The sequence below is a fragment of the Solanum stenotomum genome, chromosome 2, assembly GCF_019186545.1.
Source record: "Solanum stenotomum isolate F172 chromosome 2, ASM1918654v1, whole genome shotgun sequence".
Classification (NCBI taxonomy): Eukaryota; Viridiplantae; Streptophyta; class Magnoliopsida; order Solanales; family Solanaceae; genus Solanum; species Solanum stenotomum.
This window is the reverse complement of record NC_064283.1, coordinates 2,548,748-2,566,394: the sequence shown is the minus strand read 5'-3', so window position 1 is coordinate 2,566,394 and position 17,647 is coordinate 2,548,748. Positions and strand designations below refer to the sequence as shown.

General features: G+C 29.8%; 2 protein-coding genes across 2 annotated transcripts in view; one reads left to right on the top strand and one right to left on the bottom strand.

Annotated features, from left to right (window-relative positions):
- The window catches only part of LOC125854789 (zinc finger protein GAI-ASSOCIATED FACTOR 1-like), a 197,843-nt gene that overhangs the window by 153,892 nt on the left and 26,304 nt on the right, over positions 1 to 17,647 (bottom strand). The gene's annotated exons all lie outside the window — the stretch shown is intronic.
- LOC125854801 (APO protein 4, mitochondrial) lies at positions 12,039 to 16,083 on the top strand. Its single transcript, XM_049534384.1, has 2 exons — positions 12,039 to 12,395; positions 14,730 to 16,083. Exons 1-2 carry the CDS (start codon positions 12,079 to 12,081, stop codon positions 15,442 to 15,444), a joined length of 1,032 nt encoding a protein of 343 aa, XP_049390341.1. The 5' UTR covers positions 12,039 to 12,078; the 3' UTR covers positions 15,445 to 16,083.

Genomic DNA, 17,647 nt, shown 5'->3' with positions numbered 1-17,647 from the left:
AGAGGGGTGGGGTAAATTTGAGCCGTTTTGGCCCCCAGCCCAACGGCTATTATGGCTGTTACACATTAAAAAAAATAAAAAAAATGGAACTGACTGTTGAACGGGTTCAGATTGGGCCGGAACCGGATCGAAATCGAGTCTAACCGAACCAGATAGAAACCTAGATTCCGTCCAATTGCCAGCCATAATGCCGACTCAAAACTTACTAAATTTATATATTTATTATTTTCTTGTGGACCTTCTTCTAATTATAAATTGACAATATCTTTTAATATTTATGTATTTTTCTCTTTATTATTTTATTTATCTATATGAAGTAATCATCCCTGACTTATTTCTCTTTAGCTTTTTCAATTATTATTTTTTAAAGTTTTTTAACATTTTTTTCTTGATTAAAATTGGTTATACTTCTTATTATTTAACTTCTCATGTCACCTAAATTCACATAAATTTCATAGACATGTTTCCTATCTCCATTTCTTGAGGATGACTTTCGAGTGTGATAGTAATAGATTTGGTATGATTTTCTTTGTTCATGATTTTCACCAAATGTGAATACAAAAGTGATTAACAAGATAGTACAAATAAGAGATAAACTAAGCACATAAAAACAATAATTAAGTAGAATCGAAAACAATTTAATAAGCTTAAACTAATCAACAAGCCAAAAAAGAATAAAAGTAGAAAGTAAGAGGAGCATGTCGGAAAGCGACCTGGGAAGACGGGAAGACCCTCACTGCAAAACAACGAGAACAAGATCTCTAAAACTTAGCGAGGAGCTTTTATCTGGGCTTCAAAAACGTGAACGAAATGAGAGGAGAATGGGGTATTTATAAGGTATGAAATTTGAGAAAAATGAGAGTACTCAGGTCGATGTGGGAATAAGGAAACAAAATTTTTTCGATGATAACTGGAGAGGGAATGGACAAAATTGAGTGGATGAAGGTCGCGTGGCCAGTCTAGAAGACTCTAGGAACAACTATCTCGTACTTGGCACACAAAGTGTACGAATTTGGGATAAGACTAGAGTTGCCAAAATGGGGTGGCACAAGCCAATCCAACCCTAACGGGCTAAAGAGTTAAATGGGTTAGGCAGGCTAACCCTTTTAATTATTAAGGAAAAATCACACCCTATACACATTTAAGAGTCAATTTTACGGGTTTTAAATATACTTTTAAAAAATTCTTACTTATAACAATTTATTTACGAGTTATGACATATCATTTAAAGTTAATTTTATTTAAAAATCAATTTTCATTTATTTAATAAATGATTAATCTATTTATGGTTTTTTATTATTAATTAATAATATGTAATTAAATTGATTTTTGTTCCTTTTTTAAATCTGAAATTATCAGTTACATAGATATAGGTATTCACCTACAACACGTTTCCTTCTTTACCGATACCACTTCCCATACGTCAATCCCTCCCCCTTCCCCCACGCTCATCCATTTCTACACACCATTAACACACTAACCCACTTTTACCTTCATCTATCACATCTTACTCACCACCAAACTACAACAACTTCACAATCCTCCATTCAATTTAGTTTTTTCAACAAAACAATGTCGAAGAAAACGGTTGAAACTCCTCGAAAGATCCCTCGATTAGTTGAAGGAACTTCTATGGATGAAGTCCATGCTCCATCTTTCAACATTTTGACTCAAACACCACCGCCAAACATTGTTGAAACTCTGCTGGTTCATCTCTATTGAAAGATCAAAAACAGAAAAAAAATTACCCAAATAAAAGGGTGAGTCCGATAAATCGAAAGGGAAAGAAGAGGAAGGGGAAAAATGTTGAAAACCCTTTTGATTCTGATTCTGCTTCTGATTTTGTTACTGAATCAAAATAACAAAAAAAACAATGAGTGTTGAAGTTGCTCAGTCGTCAAAACCATCTACAAGAAAATCCAAAAAAAAAAAGGAATAAAAAGTCCCAACACCTAAAAAAGACAAAAAAATTTGTTAAGGTAAATATTATATTCAATTTATTTTCACATTATTAAAACTATTGTTTTTTTCCCTAAAAATATCACATTATTCTTATATTATTTTAGAAATAGTTGTTTGGATGAAATGTGTATGAAATCTGATTGATATGTGTATGATTCTGATTAAACAATTGATTGTTAGATATTGTATGATTTATGATATAATAGTGGTATACAAATGGTATGAATTGTGTTTTAACAATAGTGTGATTGTCTATTAACTATATATACAAAGAGTGAGGATTGCGCGATTAGTGAGAGTGAAGTTACTGGTACGGTTGCTAGCAGATTTGGTGGACCTCGCATAGCAAAAGAACATGTTTCGGATATCACCAATTATCCTACATCAAGACCACGTACAAGAAATTTGAAATAGTTGATTGCACCTTCTACTTTTTTAGAATTACATGTTTTTTTTTTTTTTACTTTTGGACAACTTTTTTGTGTTTAAGTATTTGATGATATATAAATATCATATGTTTTCTTCCAATCAGATACCATCTACATATGAATTATTGTTTGGCTATTATAATTTCAGGATACTAGTAATATACAGACTTCATACCATTTGGATTCACTATTTTAAAATGTCAGTGTGTATTCAAATTGTACAATTAATAGATGAAACGTGTGTGAAATTTGATTAATATGTGTATGACACTGAATTTAATGTTTGGTGGTTGGATATTGTATTAATTGTGATATAATATTGGTATACAAATGATATGCATTGTTGATTATATGAAAATTGATTTATTGTTGGTATAATATGTGTGATATAAACTGAAGTTCGTGTTGGAATGAAACTTGAATAAGATTGGTATAAAGTTTGTTATATATTACACTATATTTACACTATCTTATATATTAATTTGGAATAAATTTTATTTCCCAAGTATATTAAATATGTATGAATAACTAATGAATCGCGTATATGAAATCTGGAATCTGAAATTTGTACAAATATTTACACTATCTTATATATTAATCTGGAATAAATTTTATTTTCAAGTATATGAAATCTGTATGAATAATTAATGAATCACGTATATGAAATCTGGAATCTAAAATCGAAAACCTGTACAAATATTTACACTATCTTATATATTAATTTGGAATAAATTTTATTTCCAAGTATATGAAATCGTAAAGAAATCTACATTAGCTTTCTTTTGATCTAAAAAAACTCGCACACCAACATCATTGTGGATACTAACAGGGGGACATCTATCACTAACTATATATTTTATCTCTATATTGTGAATATTAACATCTATCATTAGCTGCGATGTTATCGCACTTACTAGACCACTATAAAGACTAGAATACTCATATATAATCCCCTCCATCTGAAATCAACATATTTCCCTGTTTCATTATAAAAAAAAAATAACAATTAGTCTTACATAATACAAAAAAAATAAAATTATACACACTTGTCATTATTTTTTCATACAAAAATCATTCAGACAGTAAACTACAAACATATTTCATTAAAAAATAAAATTTCAGATTTCATACCCACTTAATACAAATTTCATACATACAATCATCATTTATACCAAATTTATACATTTCTCATACCAAATAGTTCATTCCTTTTACACAAATCTATATTACTATATAAGAAGAGGGAATAAGTATTCACCACAAGTCAACATGTGTTCCAATAAGAAGAGGGAATAACCAGTATATTTATAAAAAGAAATGACATATAAAATAAAATGGAGAGAGTATTGGTTTTTGCAAAATGGAAAAGGACAAAACACATATAAAATTAAAAGACATATAAAAAAATTTTTGTTTAACTCTCACACATAAAAAGTAACATATGTTATTAAAAACTTTAATAAAAACTACTATAATTTACAATAAATAATAACTTAAAATATCTACAAGACAACAAAAAAAAGACTAATTTTTGTATTGCTTCTGTCACATAAATTAGGATTGGGATGATTTTAAAATTTTAATTTTGGTTATACATTATAAAATAGCCGAAAAATTGAATGATATAATTTTTTAAAAAATAACCGAATGAATCGTCCTATCGATAACCCTAATGTTACTTCTACTCTGTTTATTTTTACTTAAATTTAGAAAGATATGCTTCATTTCTACCCTCAGTCTTATCGCTACATTTATTCGCTATTTAAAATTGAAATTAAAAAGACAAATGACAAATAAGTTTCTATATTAGCTCACTTATGAGCAAAATATATTATAACAATCTTTACTAATTTTATAACAATACATAAACTATACTCCCTCCGTCCCATATTAGATGGTCACTTCCAACTTTACACGGTGATTAAGAAATCATTAATAAATTGGAAGACTTCACCATTTTGCCCTTTGTTTATATCAATGCACATTGAAATGAGTTACAAAAAATACACATACAATATAGGAATGGTCATATTAATTGTAGGGGTAAAATGGAAAAGAATTAATTAATTCTATCCTAATTTAATTAGTGCTCAAATAATATGAAATTTTTTTTTTAGTAAAATGCTCATCTAATATGGGACGGAGAGAGTAACAATATAACTTTATTAATGTTGGGCCCGGGCAGCGCCCGGACTTTCTTTACTAGTATTAGAATAAAGCTGAATATGAAAACGGTGATGTGGCGCTCTCTAAGGGCTTCATTCTTATTTATCCTTTTTTGTGATTTTATTAGCATTTTTCTCTTATTTCTTTCAATTATTTTATTTTCTTACCTCTTCAATTACATAAATTTTACTCCTAATAAATATTAATAAATTTCATAACTCCTAACCTTTCATAATCATAACCTTCAAATAATTTAATATACAAATTTATGACATCCCAAAATTACACTTATAAAAATCTATTTTGAGACATATGTGATGATTATATTTTTTACATTTTTCCTTATTCTTCATCTTTTATCTCTTTTATTGGTTAATTTTTTGTCTTCTTTGATCTGATTTTGCAAGATGAAGATTGTTAGATATTTCTGTGCAATTCGATTTTACAAGGTAAACTATTTGATATGCGTAATATGGTTATCACTTTTTCTCTGTTGCAATTATACATTCAATATTATTATTTTTGAATTCATGATATTATGAATCACAATTTTTTTTAGAAAAAACTGCTTTATTTTTTCTCTTTGCTTCTCTTTGTAGTTTGTAGAGATATTTTCTTCTTCTTTTTGTAGTTTTTGGAGCATTATGTAATGTTGATAACAAGATCCTTCCTTTATCTTTAACTCATAATTAAATATTCTTTAAAGTTTTTATTTGATTAGTTAACTTCATTTTTATATTTTTGTCATTATTGTTGTTGTTGTATGATTAACTTATTTCGTTTTCATGTCAGGATATTTTTGAAAATAGAACCTGAAAAGAAAGTCAACACACACATGCTACTCAATAAAGCATGTATATATAATTTTGTAGTCATGTAAATCAACTTTTAATAACTATTATGATAGAACATGAGAATGTAAAGTTAATTCATAATTTTTATAATATTGTATAATTTATAAAAAAAAATATTTATTGATATGGAACTTTGTAGTCTTCATATTTTTAGTTTTTTTTTATATTATTAATATTAGAAGTTCTCAAGTTTTTGAGATTTTCAAAGATCATTATTACAATTTGTTTGATCAGAAATTAAAATACAAAAGTATTTGTTTAGGATAAAAATAATTTAGTAAAATTGTTTATCAATTGCTACTCCTCCATTGGTTCATAATTTTTAATATAAAAATTCAAGTATCTTTATGTTAGGTACTTTAATGACTTTTGATGATCATAACTCCTAAATTATATTAATAATCATATTCATAATATCATTTGATATTTCATATTGTTGTCCTATAAATAGGGGCATTATAAAAATATTTATAAAAAAATGTTCAAATTTATATGTACAGTAAAATTAAGATTATATATAGATAAAACTAAAAAAAATAAAATTCCTTATATCTTTTTTTTTCGAGAAAAACTTTAAATTCCATAATTTAATTTTCTCAATAACAAATTTATGTTAAAAGTGTTAAAAAGAGTATCATATATATAAATTATTTTTCTTCTTAACAACATAGATGGAGCGTAAATAAGGATAATAAGAGTAATATCTTTTTCTCTTTTCTTTTTACCATAATAAATGTGAATATATGATTAATGTGTAATTAAATTTATTATTATTGAAAGCAAATAAAAGTTTCTTTTATTTTTTCTATATTAAAGAAGGCGTTATCCTTTGTACAGTTATTACTCCAATTTATTTATAATAATTACCACGATAATATTATAATAATAGATTGAGAGAGAACAACTTTTTAATTTTTCATATCAACATTTATATTTTCAACTTTTTTATCAGTATGGAAATTTATTTTTAGCAATTTTTTTGAATAAGTAATTTCGAAGTCATATTTTAATTTGTGTTTCTCTCTTTTATTATATTATTTATTAAAACATTTATCAAATAGTGAAATTAATTAGTTTAAGATATTTTTAAGTTTTTCTTATAACCGCGCGAAGCGCGGACAAGTACACTAGTTTATACATAATTGACAAAACTTATATAAACAACAACATTTCAAAATTCATACCAACTTAAAACACTTTTCATACAATTATTCAAAATTCTAAATAACTTTTTTGACTAACTAGTTAACACACTTTCATACCAACTTAAAACAGTTGTCATACAATTCTTCAAAATTCTAAATAACCTTTTTTTTCACATTAGTGAATACACTTTCATACCAAATTCATTACACTTATACTAACAAATTCATTCAAAATTATACATTTTAATTTATTTTTTCAGGAAAAAAAACAGTAATCGATATTATAATTTTAATCTACGTACCCAATCTACAACGATAAAAATATTTATATGTTATACATTTATACTCAAATCTTTCATATATTGCGGCAACTTCTCACGAAATAATTGTTTTGCTAGTATAAAAAATAACTAAAAAACAAAAAATATGGTGACATTAAACCCCTACCAAAAAACAGTAACTTACCAAGAAAATCACTGATATTATAGTTTCACAACAACTAATACGTATTATGAACAAAACGTATTGTTTATACAAAAAAACATATCACATTCAATATAGTGACGATTTACAAAAACAAAATCACAAAATGTGATTTACAGTTTCATTTTTTTTTTCATTTCACTGAAATCCAAATACAAATAGTAAACAATTAAAAATACTAACCTAAAGGATCCCATCTTCCGCCATGTTTAATTAATATTGATATGTAGTTGTCCATCACAAAAAAAACTTCAATTAGTCGCTAGTGACAAAATTTATGGAAGAAAATCGAAGAGAGAGAAACATGGAAGAAAAATGGATAAAATCATATTTTAGAATTAATTTTAACAAATTAGAGTGAATTAAGGAAACTGAATATTCTTAATTAGTTCGAAATTCCTTAATTCATGCTAATTAATAATTATCTTAAATTAATTCAAATTTAATTGACACCTCTATTTCCTTTTTTTTCATTTTTTCCTTCATAAACGTTTTTTTTTTTTTTTTTTTTTTTTTTTTTTTTTTTCAAATCAAATGTTTTTAATTATTAAAAATAACTTTTTTTTTAATAATCTGTTAGAACCTGAAATTTTTAATGTTACAACTTGAAAGTTTGATTCTACTGCTATAACTTGAAAATATTAGTCTAATATATGTCATATATGAAATTTTCACTTTAATTAAAGGGCCTATAAAATAGTATCCCAACCCAACCCTAATCGGGCCACGTGTTGGGACGTGTTGACCCTTCAACCAAAAAACGAACAACATTTTCCTCTTAGAAAGGATACGAACGTTGAGGTCCGATGAACTTACATCAATACATACATAAATTCATTTATGAATTACACATATTTCAGTGAATATTTACAAAACAAATATATAATAGCCAAAATACAACATTCATAAGATTCATCCGAGCAAAAAAATATTACATGATCACTATTTTCATAAACAAGGCAATAAAGGAGAGTGGAAAATTAGGCATAAAAATAAAAGTAAAAGAGGTCAAAGATTCATAGTTATAATGGAGTAATGGACTTGGGCTAATAAGAAAATTTAGTGGGCTAATGACCCTAAAATGTAAAAGATATGTAAAAAATATAGTCTTGATTTTATATTGATATTTTAAAAATATTTATTGACAAAATCTTAACAAGTAAAACACTACTTAAAATATATATAATAAATATTTTTAAAATTCAAAGCTCGCGGGCTGCCCTCTGAGGCTTGCGAATTGGGCCTACGAGGCCAGCTGGCCAAATGAGTGTGGGCTAAAAAGTCTCGTTCCTAAATGGGTAGAAAAAATTAAGCTCAACCCCATTTAATTCAAGGTTGGGTTGGGCCGCCCTAGCGGGCCAAGCCCATTTTGATAGCTCTAGATAAGACAGAAGGAGCGAAGTGGTTCTGGAGTTGTTACGATTTTTCTGAGTTCATCGTGGTAGAAGAAGAAGTGGGATGGGGGTTTTGTGTAGTCTTTCTGAGAAAAAGAAAGAGAGTGTGGCGCATGGGGTTGGGTATATTAGAACATTACCGAGAGGTGTGTTTATGAGATTTGCAAGTCAAAACTTGAGCTAAAGAGCTGCTGAAAAATGTAGGGGTTAGAGACCTGGTCCTTAAGTTAAAATTTGTTATACTTCTTATTATTTAACTTCTCATGTCACCTAAATTCACATAAATTTCATATACATGTTTCCAATCCCCATTCCTTGAGGATGACTTTCGAGTATTGTAATAGATTTGGTGTGGTTTTCTTTGTTCATGATTCTCACCAAATGTGAACAAAAAAGTGATTAACAAGATAATACAAATAAGAGATAAACTAAGCACATAACAATAATTATTATGCAGAATCGAAAACAATTTAACAAGATTAAACTAATCAACAAGCCAAAAAAGAATAAAAGCGGAAAGTAAGAGGAGCAGAGAGCGACCTAGGAAGACGAGAGGACTGTCACCGCAAAACAACGAGAACAAGATCTCCAAAAACTTTGCGAGGAGCTCTTATTTGGGCTTCAAAAACGTGAACGAAATGAGAGGAGAATGGGGTATTTATAGGTTATGGAATTTGAGGAAAATGAGACTCAAGTCGATGTGGCAATAAGGAAACAATTTTTTTTAGATGATAACTGGAGAGGGAATGAACAAAATTGAGTGGAGCTGAACAGCTGCTGAAAAATGTAGGGGTAAGGGACCTGGTCCTTAGGTTCAAATTCTTTTTTGATAAGATTCGAACAAACAAATTATGTATCCAAGGGGTCGTTTGGTAGAGTGTATAAAAATAATGCTAAATAGAGTGTATTATTAATACTTATATTAGCAATGCACGTATTATGGTTGCATTAAACATACATAGTTTAGTTTTATGCATTATTTGGTTTGATGCATTAAAACAACATTCATTGCATAAAAAAAAATTATTTACAAATATACCCTCTACTATTATGGTGGAAAAGATGTAAAAAAAGTTTTTAACGGATATTTGAGTCTTTAATCATGTTAATGCATGCATTAAAATCATTTTATTGTTAATACCTAAAAATTCATGATATTAGCAATACACACCTTAACACAAAATAGAATGTACTTTATAACTAATGCAAGCATTATACATTTATTAGAAAAAGAGTACCAAACAAGGTATTGGTAATACACAAGGTTAATATATGCATTATTTTTTTCTAATACACTTTACCAAACGACTACTAAGCTTCTTAACATCGATAATAAAAAATAATCATTTAACATAAAATTCTAATTATTTTGAAATAAAAATACTAGTCATGTAGTCTAATTGTTTTTTCGAGGAAAATAAAAAATGCATAAGTAATTAAAACACAATATTTGGTAAAACGATTTTATCAAATCTTTATTAAAAGTAATAAATATATAAAACTATATACTATAAATATATAGAGATATATTTAATAGGGAAAAATAACAAAATTGTCTTGAAAATAATTTTGAAAGTATTTTAGACTTTTTAAAACAATTATTTCAAATTATTTAAAATTAAAAAAGCTTGAAAATTAATTAAAATTGTGAAGGTCAATTGTCAACCATAGTAACAAAAAGGAATAAAAAGAAGTCACCAAGTCCTGTTTGTCGTGCCGAATACTTATTTAGATAGAAGCAACCAAAACAAAGCACAATCAGAAAATATGAATTGTTTTAGTATTTTGTCGTTATGATAATCAGATACCTTTAGAAATAAGATTTTTCCACTGTGATTAGTAAAAAAAATTATGTCGTATAATGTGACTTTTTACTTTTTTCTGTCAAACCATTTCAATGGGAAAAATGTATCTTGAATATTAAATTTTACTAAAATAGTAAAAAAAAAAAATCATGCAAAAATATTACTATCTCCGTCCACTTTTAATTGTCATAACTTTTTTTTGAGTCAAATTATAAAAACTTTGACGAAAATTTTATGATGTATTTTTCCATCATATTGATATGCATAAAATTGCAACTAATAGTATTTTTTTGTATAGTTTTTGAATATCAAAATTTTTTATTTAAAATATCAAATTAATATAATCTTATTTAACTTTAAAAATTAGTCAAATTGACTTTCGAAAAGCGCAACATGACAAATAAAAGTGGACAGAGTGAGTACTATTTTTCTTATCGCTTTAATCAAAATGATTTTGGGAATAACCACAAAACATTTTTCAATGAGAAATTTTAGTGGGAAAATAGTGATATTTTAGTAATGTTATTTGTTCAACTTCGACTTATATATACGCATATATCTACTTTTTTAAAAATATCTTAATTATATCATATTAACATCTTATGCATGTAGACAAATATATATATATATATATATATATATNTTTTTTTTATTTTTATTTTTATTATTATTATTATTATTTTAAAAAAAAAAAAAAAAGAATACAACGTATCAACAACTATTATTAATTAATTACACACCAAATATATTTTAATTAAGATAAAATAGTGAAAGTTTCAGTGTCTAAACATTTAATTTTGTACTAATAATATATTGTATATTTGTTAGTATTGTTTTATAGTGATATATGATTTCATAATAGCAGAATACACATACACATTTTGGAAATCTAAAGAAGGTCGAACATGGAATGGTACAGTAAGTCAGTAACCCTTAAAAAATGATTTTATATGGAATAATTTTTTTGTTTTTTTAGCAACATTGCATATTAAATTGTTTAGCTAAACCGTAGTATTAGATAACTTCATTAAATTATTACTTGAGTAAAGTTATTTGATTTGGTAACTGGTAAGTGGTATCCAGTGCAATAAGAAAGATAAGTTTTATTAATTTATTCCCCTTAAGAAATTTGAAAGTTTTCAAACTTGTTTACACTTTCAAAAAATAATTATTTCTAGAAGTTAAATGAAAAAAACTACTTTACTGTATTTTGATTTTATTAGTTGACAAATAATTTAGACAACTAATTTTAATAATATGGACAATTAATATGAACGAACAGAGTAAGTGATTGGCTAAATTTGAGAATTTGGTGATATAAATAATTTTTAGAAAAGAATTAACCTAAATAATTATCCACACAATTTAAAATATCACAATCTCTAAAATTCTCTAACATGTTAAAAAATTACAAAAACTCCCTCTCGGATACATCCCTATCCCTCTCAGATATATCCCTACCCCTTCTCGGATACATCCTTACCCCTCTCGGATACATCCCTATCCCTCTCAGATATATCTCTACCCCTTCTCTGATACATCCTCCCCATTAAGTAATGTATTATTTGCAATGTGCAGGACAACTAAAAAATATATCTGAGAGCAATGAAAAATCTGAAATTTTTGTAATAAGGAAAACTTTTGGAATAGGAGGCAATTAACTCCCAAATACATGAGATTTTTTGTACTTTATACTTAAAAAAGGAAAAAAAGAAAAAAAAAGAAGGTAAACAATAAATTTGGTCGGGTAAAGATCCAAAAGGCTGGGCTCTCACATAATTCAGAGGCCCATCATACACGGTTGGGCCTCTTTCCTCATACAAGCCCACATAAGCTAAGGTATGTCAGTTAAGTCTCTCGTTCTTCTTCTCTCCGATGTTGAGCTCGGAGCTGCGATGGCTTTGAGAAATCGCCAGCTATGGCAGCAAACGAAGATGATTTACAAAGTGACGATGGAGTATTATAGATTCTTCAGTTCGAAACCGAAAGTAGATTTGAGGAAGCTAAGGCCAATGATTCTGAAAAGGATTGAGGATCGGGCGAAAGATTATCCAGTAAAATCCATGGTTCCTGTTGCTGAAGGCGTCTTTAAGGCTCGAACAATACTCTACCATGGCGTTTCCGCATTAATGCAACGTTTCCCAACTTGGGCATGCAAGTAATTCCGTCCCCTTTTCCTCTTTTTTTTTTTGATAAAAAAGTTTGACATGTTTTGGGAAGAGATTGGTATTAAAGCTGTTATCTTTATTGAATTTAGATCTAAGGGTAGTTCTTTTTATGCATAATTGTGCGATTAAGAAATTACTCCATGAAGGTACTTTTCTGATACTATCCTTTTTAGTTGTCATGTTGCATTTTGGAGAGTAAATTTGACTTATTTTCAAAGCTAAACTAGATTATGTTCATTCGATATTTTAAAATGAAATTTTTGATATTCAAAAACTATAAGGAAAGTACTATCAATTACAACTTTTTTCTTATCAATATGATAAAAAATACGTCTCATATATGATAAGAAATACAGTGAAGAAGAAAAAACTCATTATCAGAGGTTATGTAAGCATTCTTGTTATCATAAATAAGAATCATTGAAAGTGAATTATCATACATAAGCATTAGGTGGTGCTTGAGCAATGCAACAACAATGTTTGCTCATATCACATCCACAACTTTCATAATGAAAATGATCTCTACAATAGGCCACACAGTCTTCACCAGTTGAACATTCCGATTTATCATACAAATGATTCTGTTTTTCAACCTCCAAAGATTTTACCATTTGGCTGAAATTACAAAAAACCAAGCAAACCAAAACAAGGAAAATCAATATACCCTTTGCCATCACAAGTTTGAAGCAAGGCTTATGGGTATTTTTTCCTATGATAAAAGCTTAATGTTATACATGTATTTATACAATATGAAAACATAGCAACATATACATTAAGAATTTAATGAAAAAATATTATTAGTATCTCAAAAATAATAAGAATTATACCTGCTATTAATTTTGGTCAAAAGAATTAAGTATATAATTGAAGAATCTGTTGAATAATATTATTAGTATCTCAAAAATAATAAGAATGATATCTGCTATTAATTTTGGTCAAAATAAATAATTAGTATTTATTAGCATTAATAACAACATTATCTGCTCTTATTTTTGGTCAAAATGTAACTGATTGCAAGCTTGCCTATGGGTTGGGTTTTGGAGATGTCTTGGGTCCTCATGGGCAGTGGTGGAACCAGAATTTTTAATAAGGGGTTCAAAATCTGAAAAAATAGACACACGAAGTAGTCGAAGGGGGTTCGACTTCTATTATATATACCTAAAAAAATATTTTAACCATATATAAATAATATAATTATCTGAACCCCCTAACTCTAATGTGGCTCCGCCACTGCTCATGGGCATACAAAATTTGTCTGCTTTTGAATGAAATAATTTGGTATAGCCAATTATGTATGAGATGCATTGAACATTTTGTAGCTTTTTGAGTGTTTAGACACAACATGACATAGTTTCAGCTTATCGAGGACATGACCTTAGACATGAGGTAGTGGACGACAAGGATTAGGCTAGAAGATTAGTAGGTAGTAGTGCACTATCTTGCTATCCGCCCATACTTGTAGTTGTAGTATTGTTCCGGTAGTTTCTTGTCCTTTGATTTCTTTTGTTACTATAAAGTTCCCTATTTGATTTCTAGTTCATTGGAGACCTGTTTAGTGTAATCTTGCGCTGTTTTGTCAATCAATTTTACTAGTTAGATATGTTTTTTTTTGAAGAGTTCATTTTTTAAAGAAGATATCATAAGGTTTGTATGGTGAAAGTATGTGTAGGGATGTATGGTAAGTAACTTGCTTGAATTTGATATATTGATGTTGAAGCAAAGAGGTACTTCAAATATTTTCAGGCTTTGGCATTAATAAATAAAAAGGGGGAATTTCAGCCTTTAAATAAGTACAAGAGTAAGTGCAAGCAGCACGAAGAGAGTGGAGTAAACGCAAGACAACAAGATGGCAAGAATTATAAATGCGAAAAAAAAAGGGATTAAATCAATACAACAAGAAAAAGTGAAGGCACTTAGCAAAGTGTTGAGATGTCTACAACTGAAGATTTGGTTAAATCTGGGGCATGCCCATGTTTATTACATCTCTTTTTAGTGGAAGCTAGGGAAAACTTGACATGTCCGACTTGTTTCTTCATAATATTTATCTGAAAATATTAGCTTTGGAAATTGAGGCATTGTTGTTGAATATTGCTCTAAAAAGGTCAAGAATGAGAATTTATTTAGCAGTTGGATCATCTGTTGTGTAAATGCTTTTATTTGATTTGGCTCTTTTTGGCATCTTTATGTGCGAATTCTAGATATAAAAAGCCATCATCTGATACAATTGCATTTGGCACAATATTTTCTTCTTTCAATGGTAGTAAAAGAAAGGTGGTACCTGGCCGAGACTTTTTTCTAACCTCCAAAGGGTTATTTTGTTGTAGATACTGTCCAGAAGTATATATTGGTGAGAATGGTCATTTGATACAAACTTGTCATGGTTACCGGCGGCGTGCTAAGAATCAGGCTCATGAGTGGATTAGAGGAAGCTTGAATGATATTCTAGTGCCAGTAGAGGCATTTCATTTGCGAACTATGTTTCAGAATATAATCAATCACCAAGAAAGATTTGATTATGATCGCATTCCAGCAGTTGTGGAACTGTGCTTGCAGGCAGGAGCTATTCCAAGTGAAGAAATTGTATGTGGAAGTAGTTTGCCCTCAAGTGTTCCTTTTCAAGCTGACTCTTTGTCTGACGATGATTTGATGTTGTTGGGAAGAGAAACCTTGAAGGCATGGGAAGCACTTAGATCTGGAGTTCAGAGGCTATTGTTAGTATATCCAGCAAAGGTCTGTGAACATTGCTCAGAAGTTCATATAGGACCTTCTGGACATAAGGCTCGTCTTTGTGGTGTATTTAAGTTTGAAAGTTGGCGAGGAAGTCACTTTTGGAAGAAGGCAGAAGTGGATCATTTGGTTCCTTCAAAAACAGTATGGTACCGCCGACCCCAGGATCCTCCATTACTTCTGGATGACGGGCGGAACTATTATGGGCATGCTCCCGCTGTTGTTGATCTGTGTACTAAGGCTGGAATTATTGCTCCTTCCAAGTACCATTGCATGATGAAACTTGAAGGTCTATCAGCCCCATCTCTGTGAAAGGAGTGATGGGATCTTTTCTTGCTCTTATCAGTGCAGTTTAACCAACAACCGGAAGGTGAGTCTAAATTGGGTAATTCTTCTGAAGCCGGACTGACTTTTGTTATTCAGGCAACCCTAAAACTTTAATGGATATAGAATGAAGATTGGGCGGGGTTATGTTGTGCTCAAAATCGTCTCTAACACCAAAATATTTCATGAAGACAGGAATATCTTGTTGATATTCACAGGAGATTTACTCGTATTATACTTGATCAATTCTCATCAATGGAGCATTATATTTTGGTTGACTAGCCACTTAAATCCGTCTCTGGGTTCTTGAAGATCCAAATAGGGAAATAAGGAAGTACAATGATGCAGAAGGAAGAGAAAATGCAGCAGAAAGTGTGATGATCTCAGGACTTAGTTTTTACTCTTCATGGTTAGGAATACCATTGCTCAGGCAATATAGTTCCCATTGCATAGATTATGCATCTTTCAGCATTTCTAGTTAAATATACATAATCTTTTTAAGAGTGAAAGCAGTTTTCTAGTTGATTGTCTCACAGCAACTGTTCTTCAAGATAACTATTATGTTCTCAGCGGATACTCCTATCTACTTTAGTGGACTGAAATTGTAGCCTATCTAGGCTACCGAAAGTGTCATCCAGTGTCTGATTCATATACTTCCTGGTGATAGGTAACATGATATTTGTCAGCAGGTGATTTGCAGTGAAATGGAAGTGGATCTCTGTTTGGAAGAAACTATCTTTACAGGTTGAATATGACCTCCAAGTGTCCAACGGCTCACATACATCATTATTGTAAAGTTTAGAGTCATTTTGTAATAGATATCGTCTACCCAGTGTCATAGCCTTTGAACTCTTGAGATGTTTTGATACATATAGTAACTTTTGTCGCTATAATTTAATAGGTTCTGTACTGTTTAGTTTTGAGTTATCAAGTTAGATTGGCTGAACGTACTTTGGCAGCTCCTAGTCAAGCCACGTTTCGATACTTGTGAAAAAGAAGTCCTATTGCTCATTTTGTGGGAATTGTTTTCATCACTAATCAGTTCAGCTTGGCTAGTGCTTTCTGTCGTTGTGTGACAAATGGGAAATTTATCATCAGCTAAATCTGTAAGGACTAAGGTTGTTTTTGTAACCCAAAGTTATCTGAGCTCTTGATGCCAATTGAAAAGATTAACCACCATTCATTTAAAGCAAGATTTATGAAGCCCAAATAACAAGATTTAATTATGATTATTGACTGTCTCCTAATATCAACATTTTCCCAATTATGTCTCGACAGTGTCACATTTTTTATTTAAGTTTCCACTGCATAATTTTGCAGCCAACTGCATCAAAATGACTGCCTGACATAACCTCATTTGATATTTGTGATATGATTTCTGGTCAACATTCATGCAAAGTTAACCAACTATATTGACCAATCCAATAGTGTAACATGAAGAAGATGAAATGATCCTGCTTTAACCTGCATGAGTTGAGTTCTCACAAGAATGCTATTTTTCAGGCAATGCAAATAGTAAGACTCTCTCAAGAATGCAATTCCTGTGAAAACCTTCTTTATAATCCATGAAAATTTCCCCAAGAACAAGCACTTAGGACACACAAAGAAACAAGCAATAAACACAAACAAGAGAAAAAATGCAGGTGGTAGTCGAGATTATGATGGGGACAATCTTTCACATCCAAGTAGGTGACAATGCAACAGTGTTAGATTTGAAGATAGCAATACACAATCAACAAAATGTTCCAGCTAATCGCATCCTCCTGCTACTCGACATAGGTGACGATCATCTCTTAATGAATGATGATCAAAAACCCCTTAGTGAATACGGGGTCCAAGATGGATCTCGTTTTCAGCTGATCTTTAAACCCTTTGAAGCTGAAAAAGACAATGATGATGCTGAAAAAGACGATGATGACGCTGAAGCTGAAAAAGACGATGATGACACTGAAGCTGAAAAAGACGATGATGATGCTGAAGCTGAAAAAAACGATGCTGCTGCTGCTGCTCATCATGATTCTTTTGCTGCTGCTTATGCTGCTATTGTTGGTAGTCCTCTTCCTGATCTTGATGATTCTGGTGATGACATGGGCACAGAGGATGAAAGAGATGACAATAGTAGTGATGACAGTGGCAGCACCACTCCTAAAACTCCACATGAAGAGAGTACTGCTGAATCACCCGTGTATAT

Excerpts from the sequence above, each read along its gene's own strand:
- LOC125854801 (XM_049534384.1), top strand. The coding sequence starts at position 12,079 with ATGTCAGTTAAGTCTCTCGTTCTTCTTCTCTCCGATGTTGAGCTCGGA. Across the intron at positions 12,396-14,729 it reads TTCCCAACTTGGGCATGCAA|ATACTGTCCAGAAGTATATA; the intron begins GTAATTCCGTCC and ends ATTTTGTTGTAG.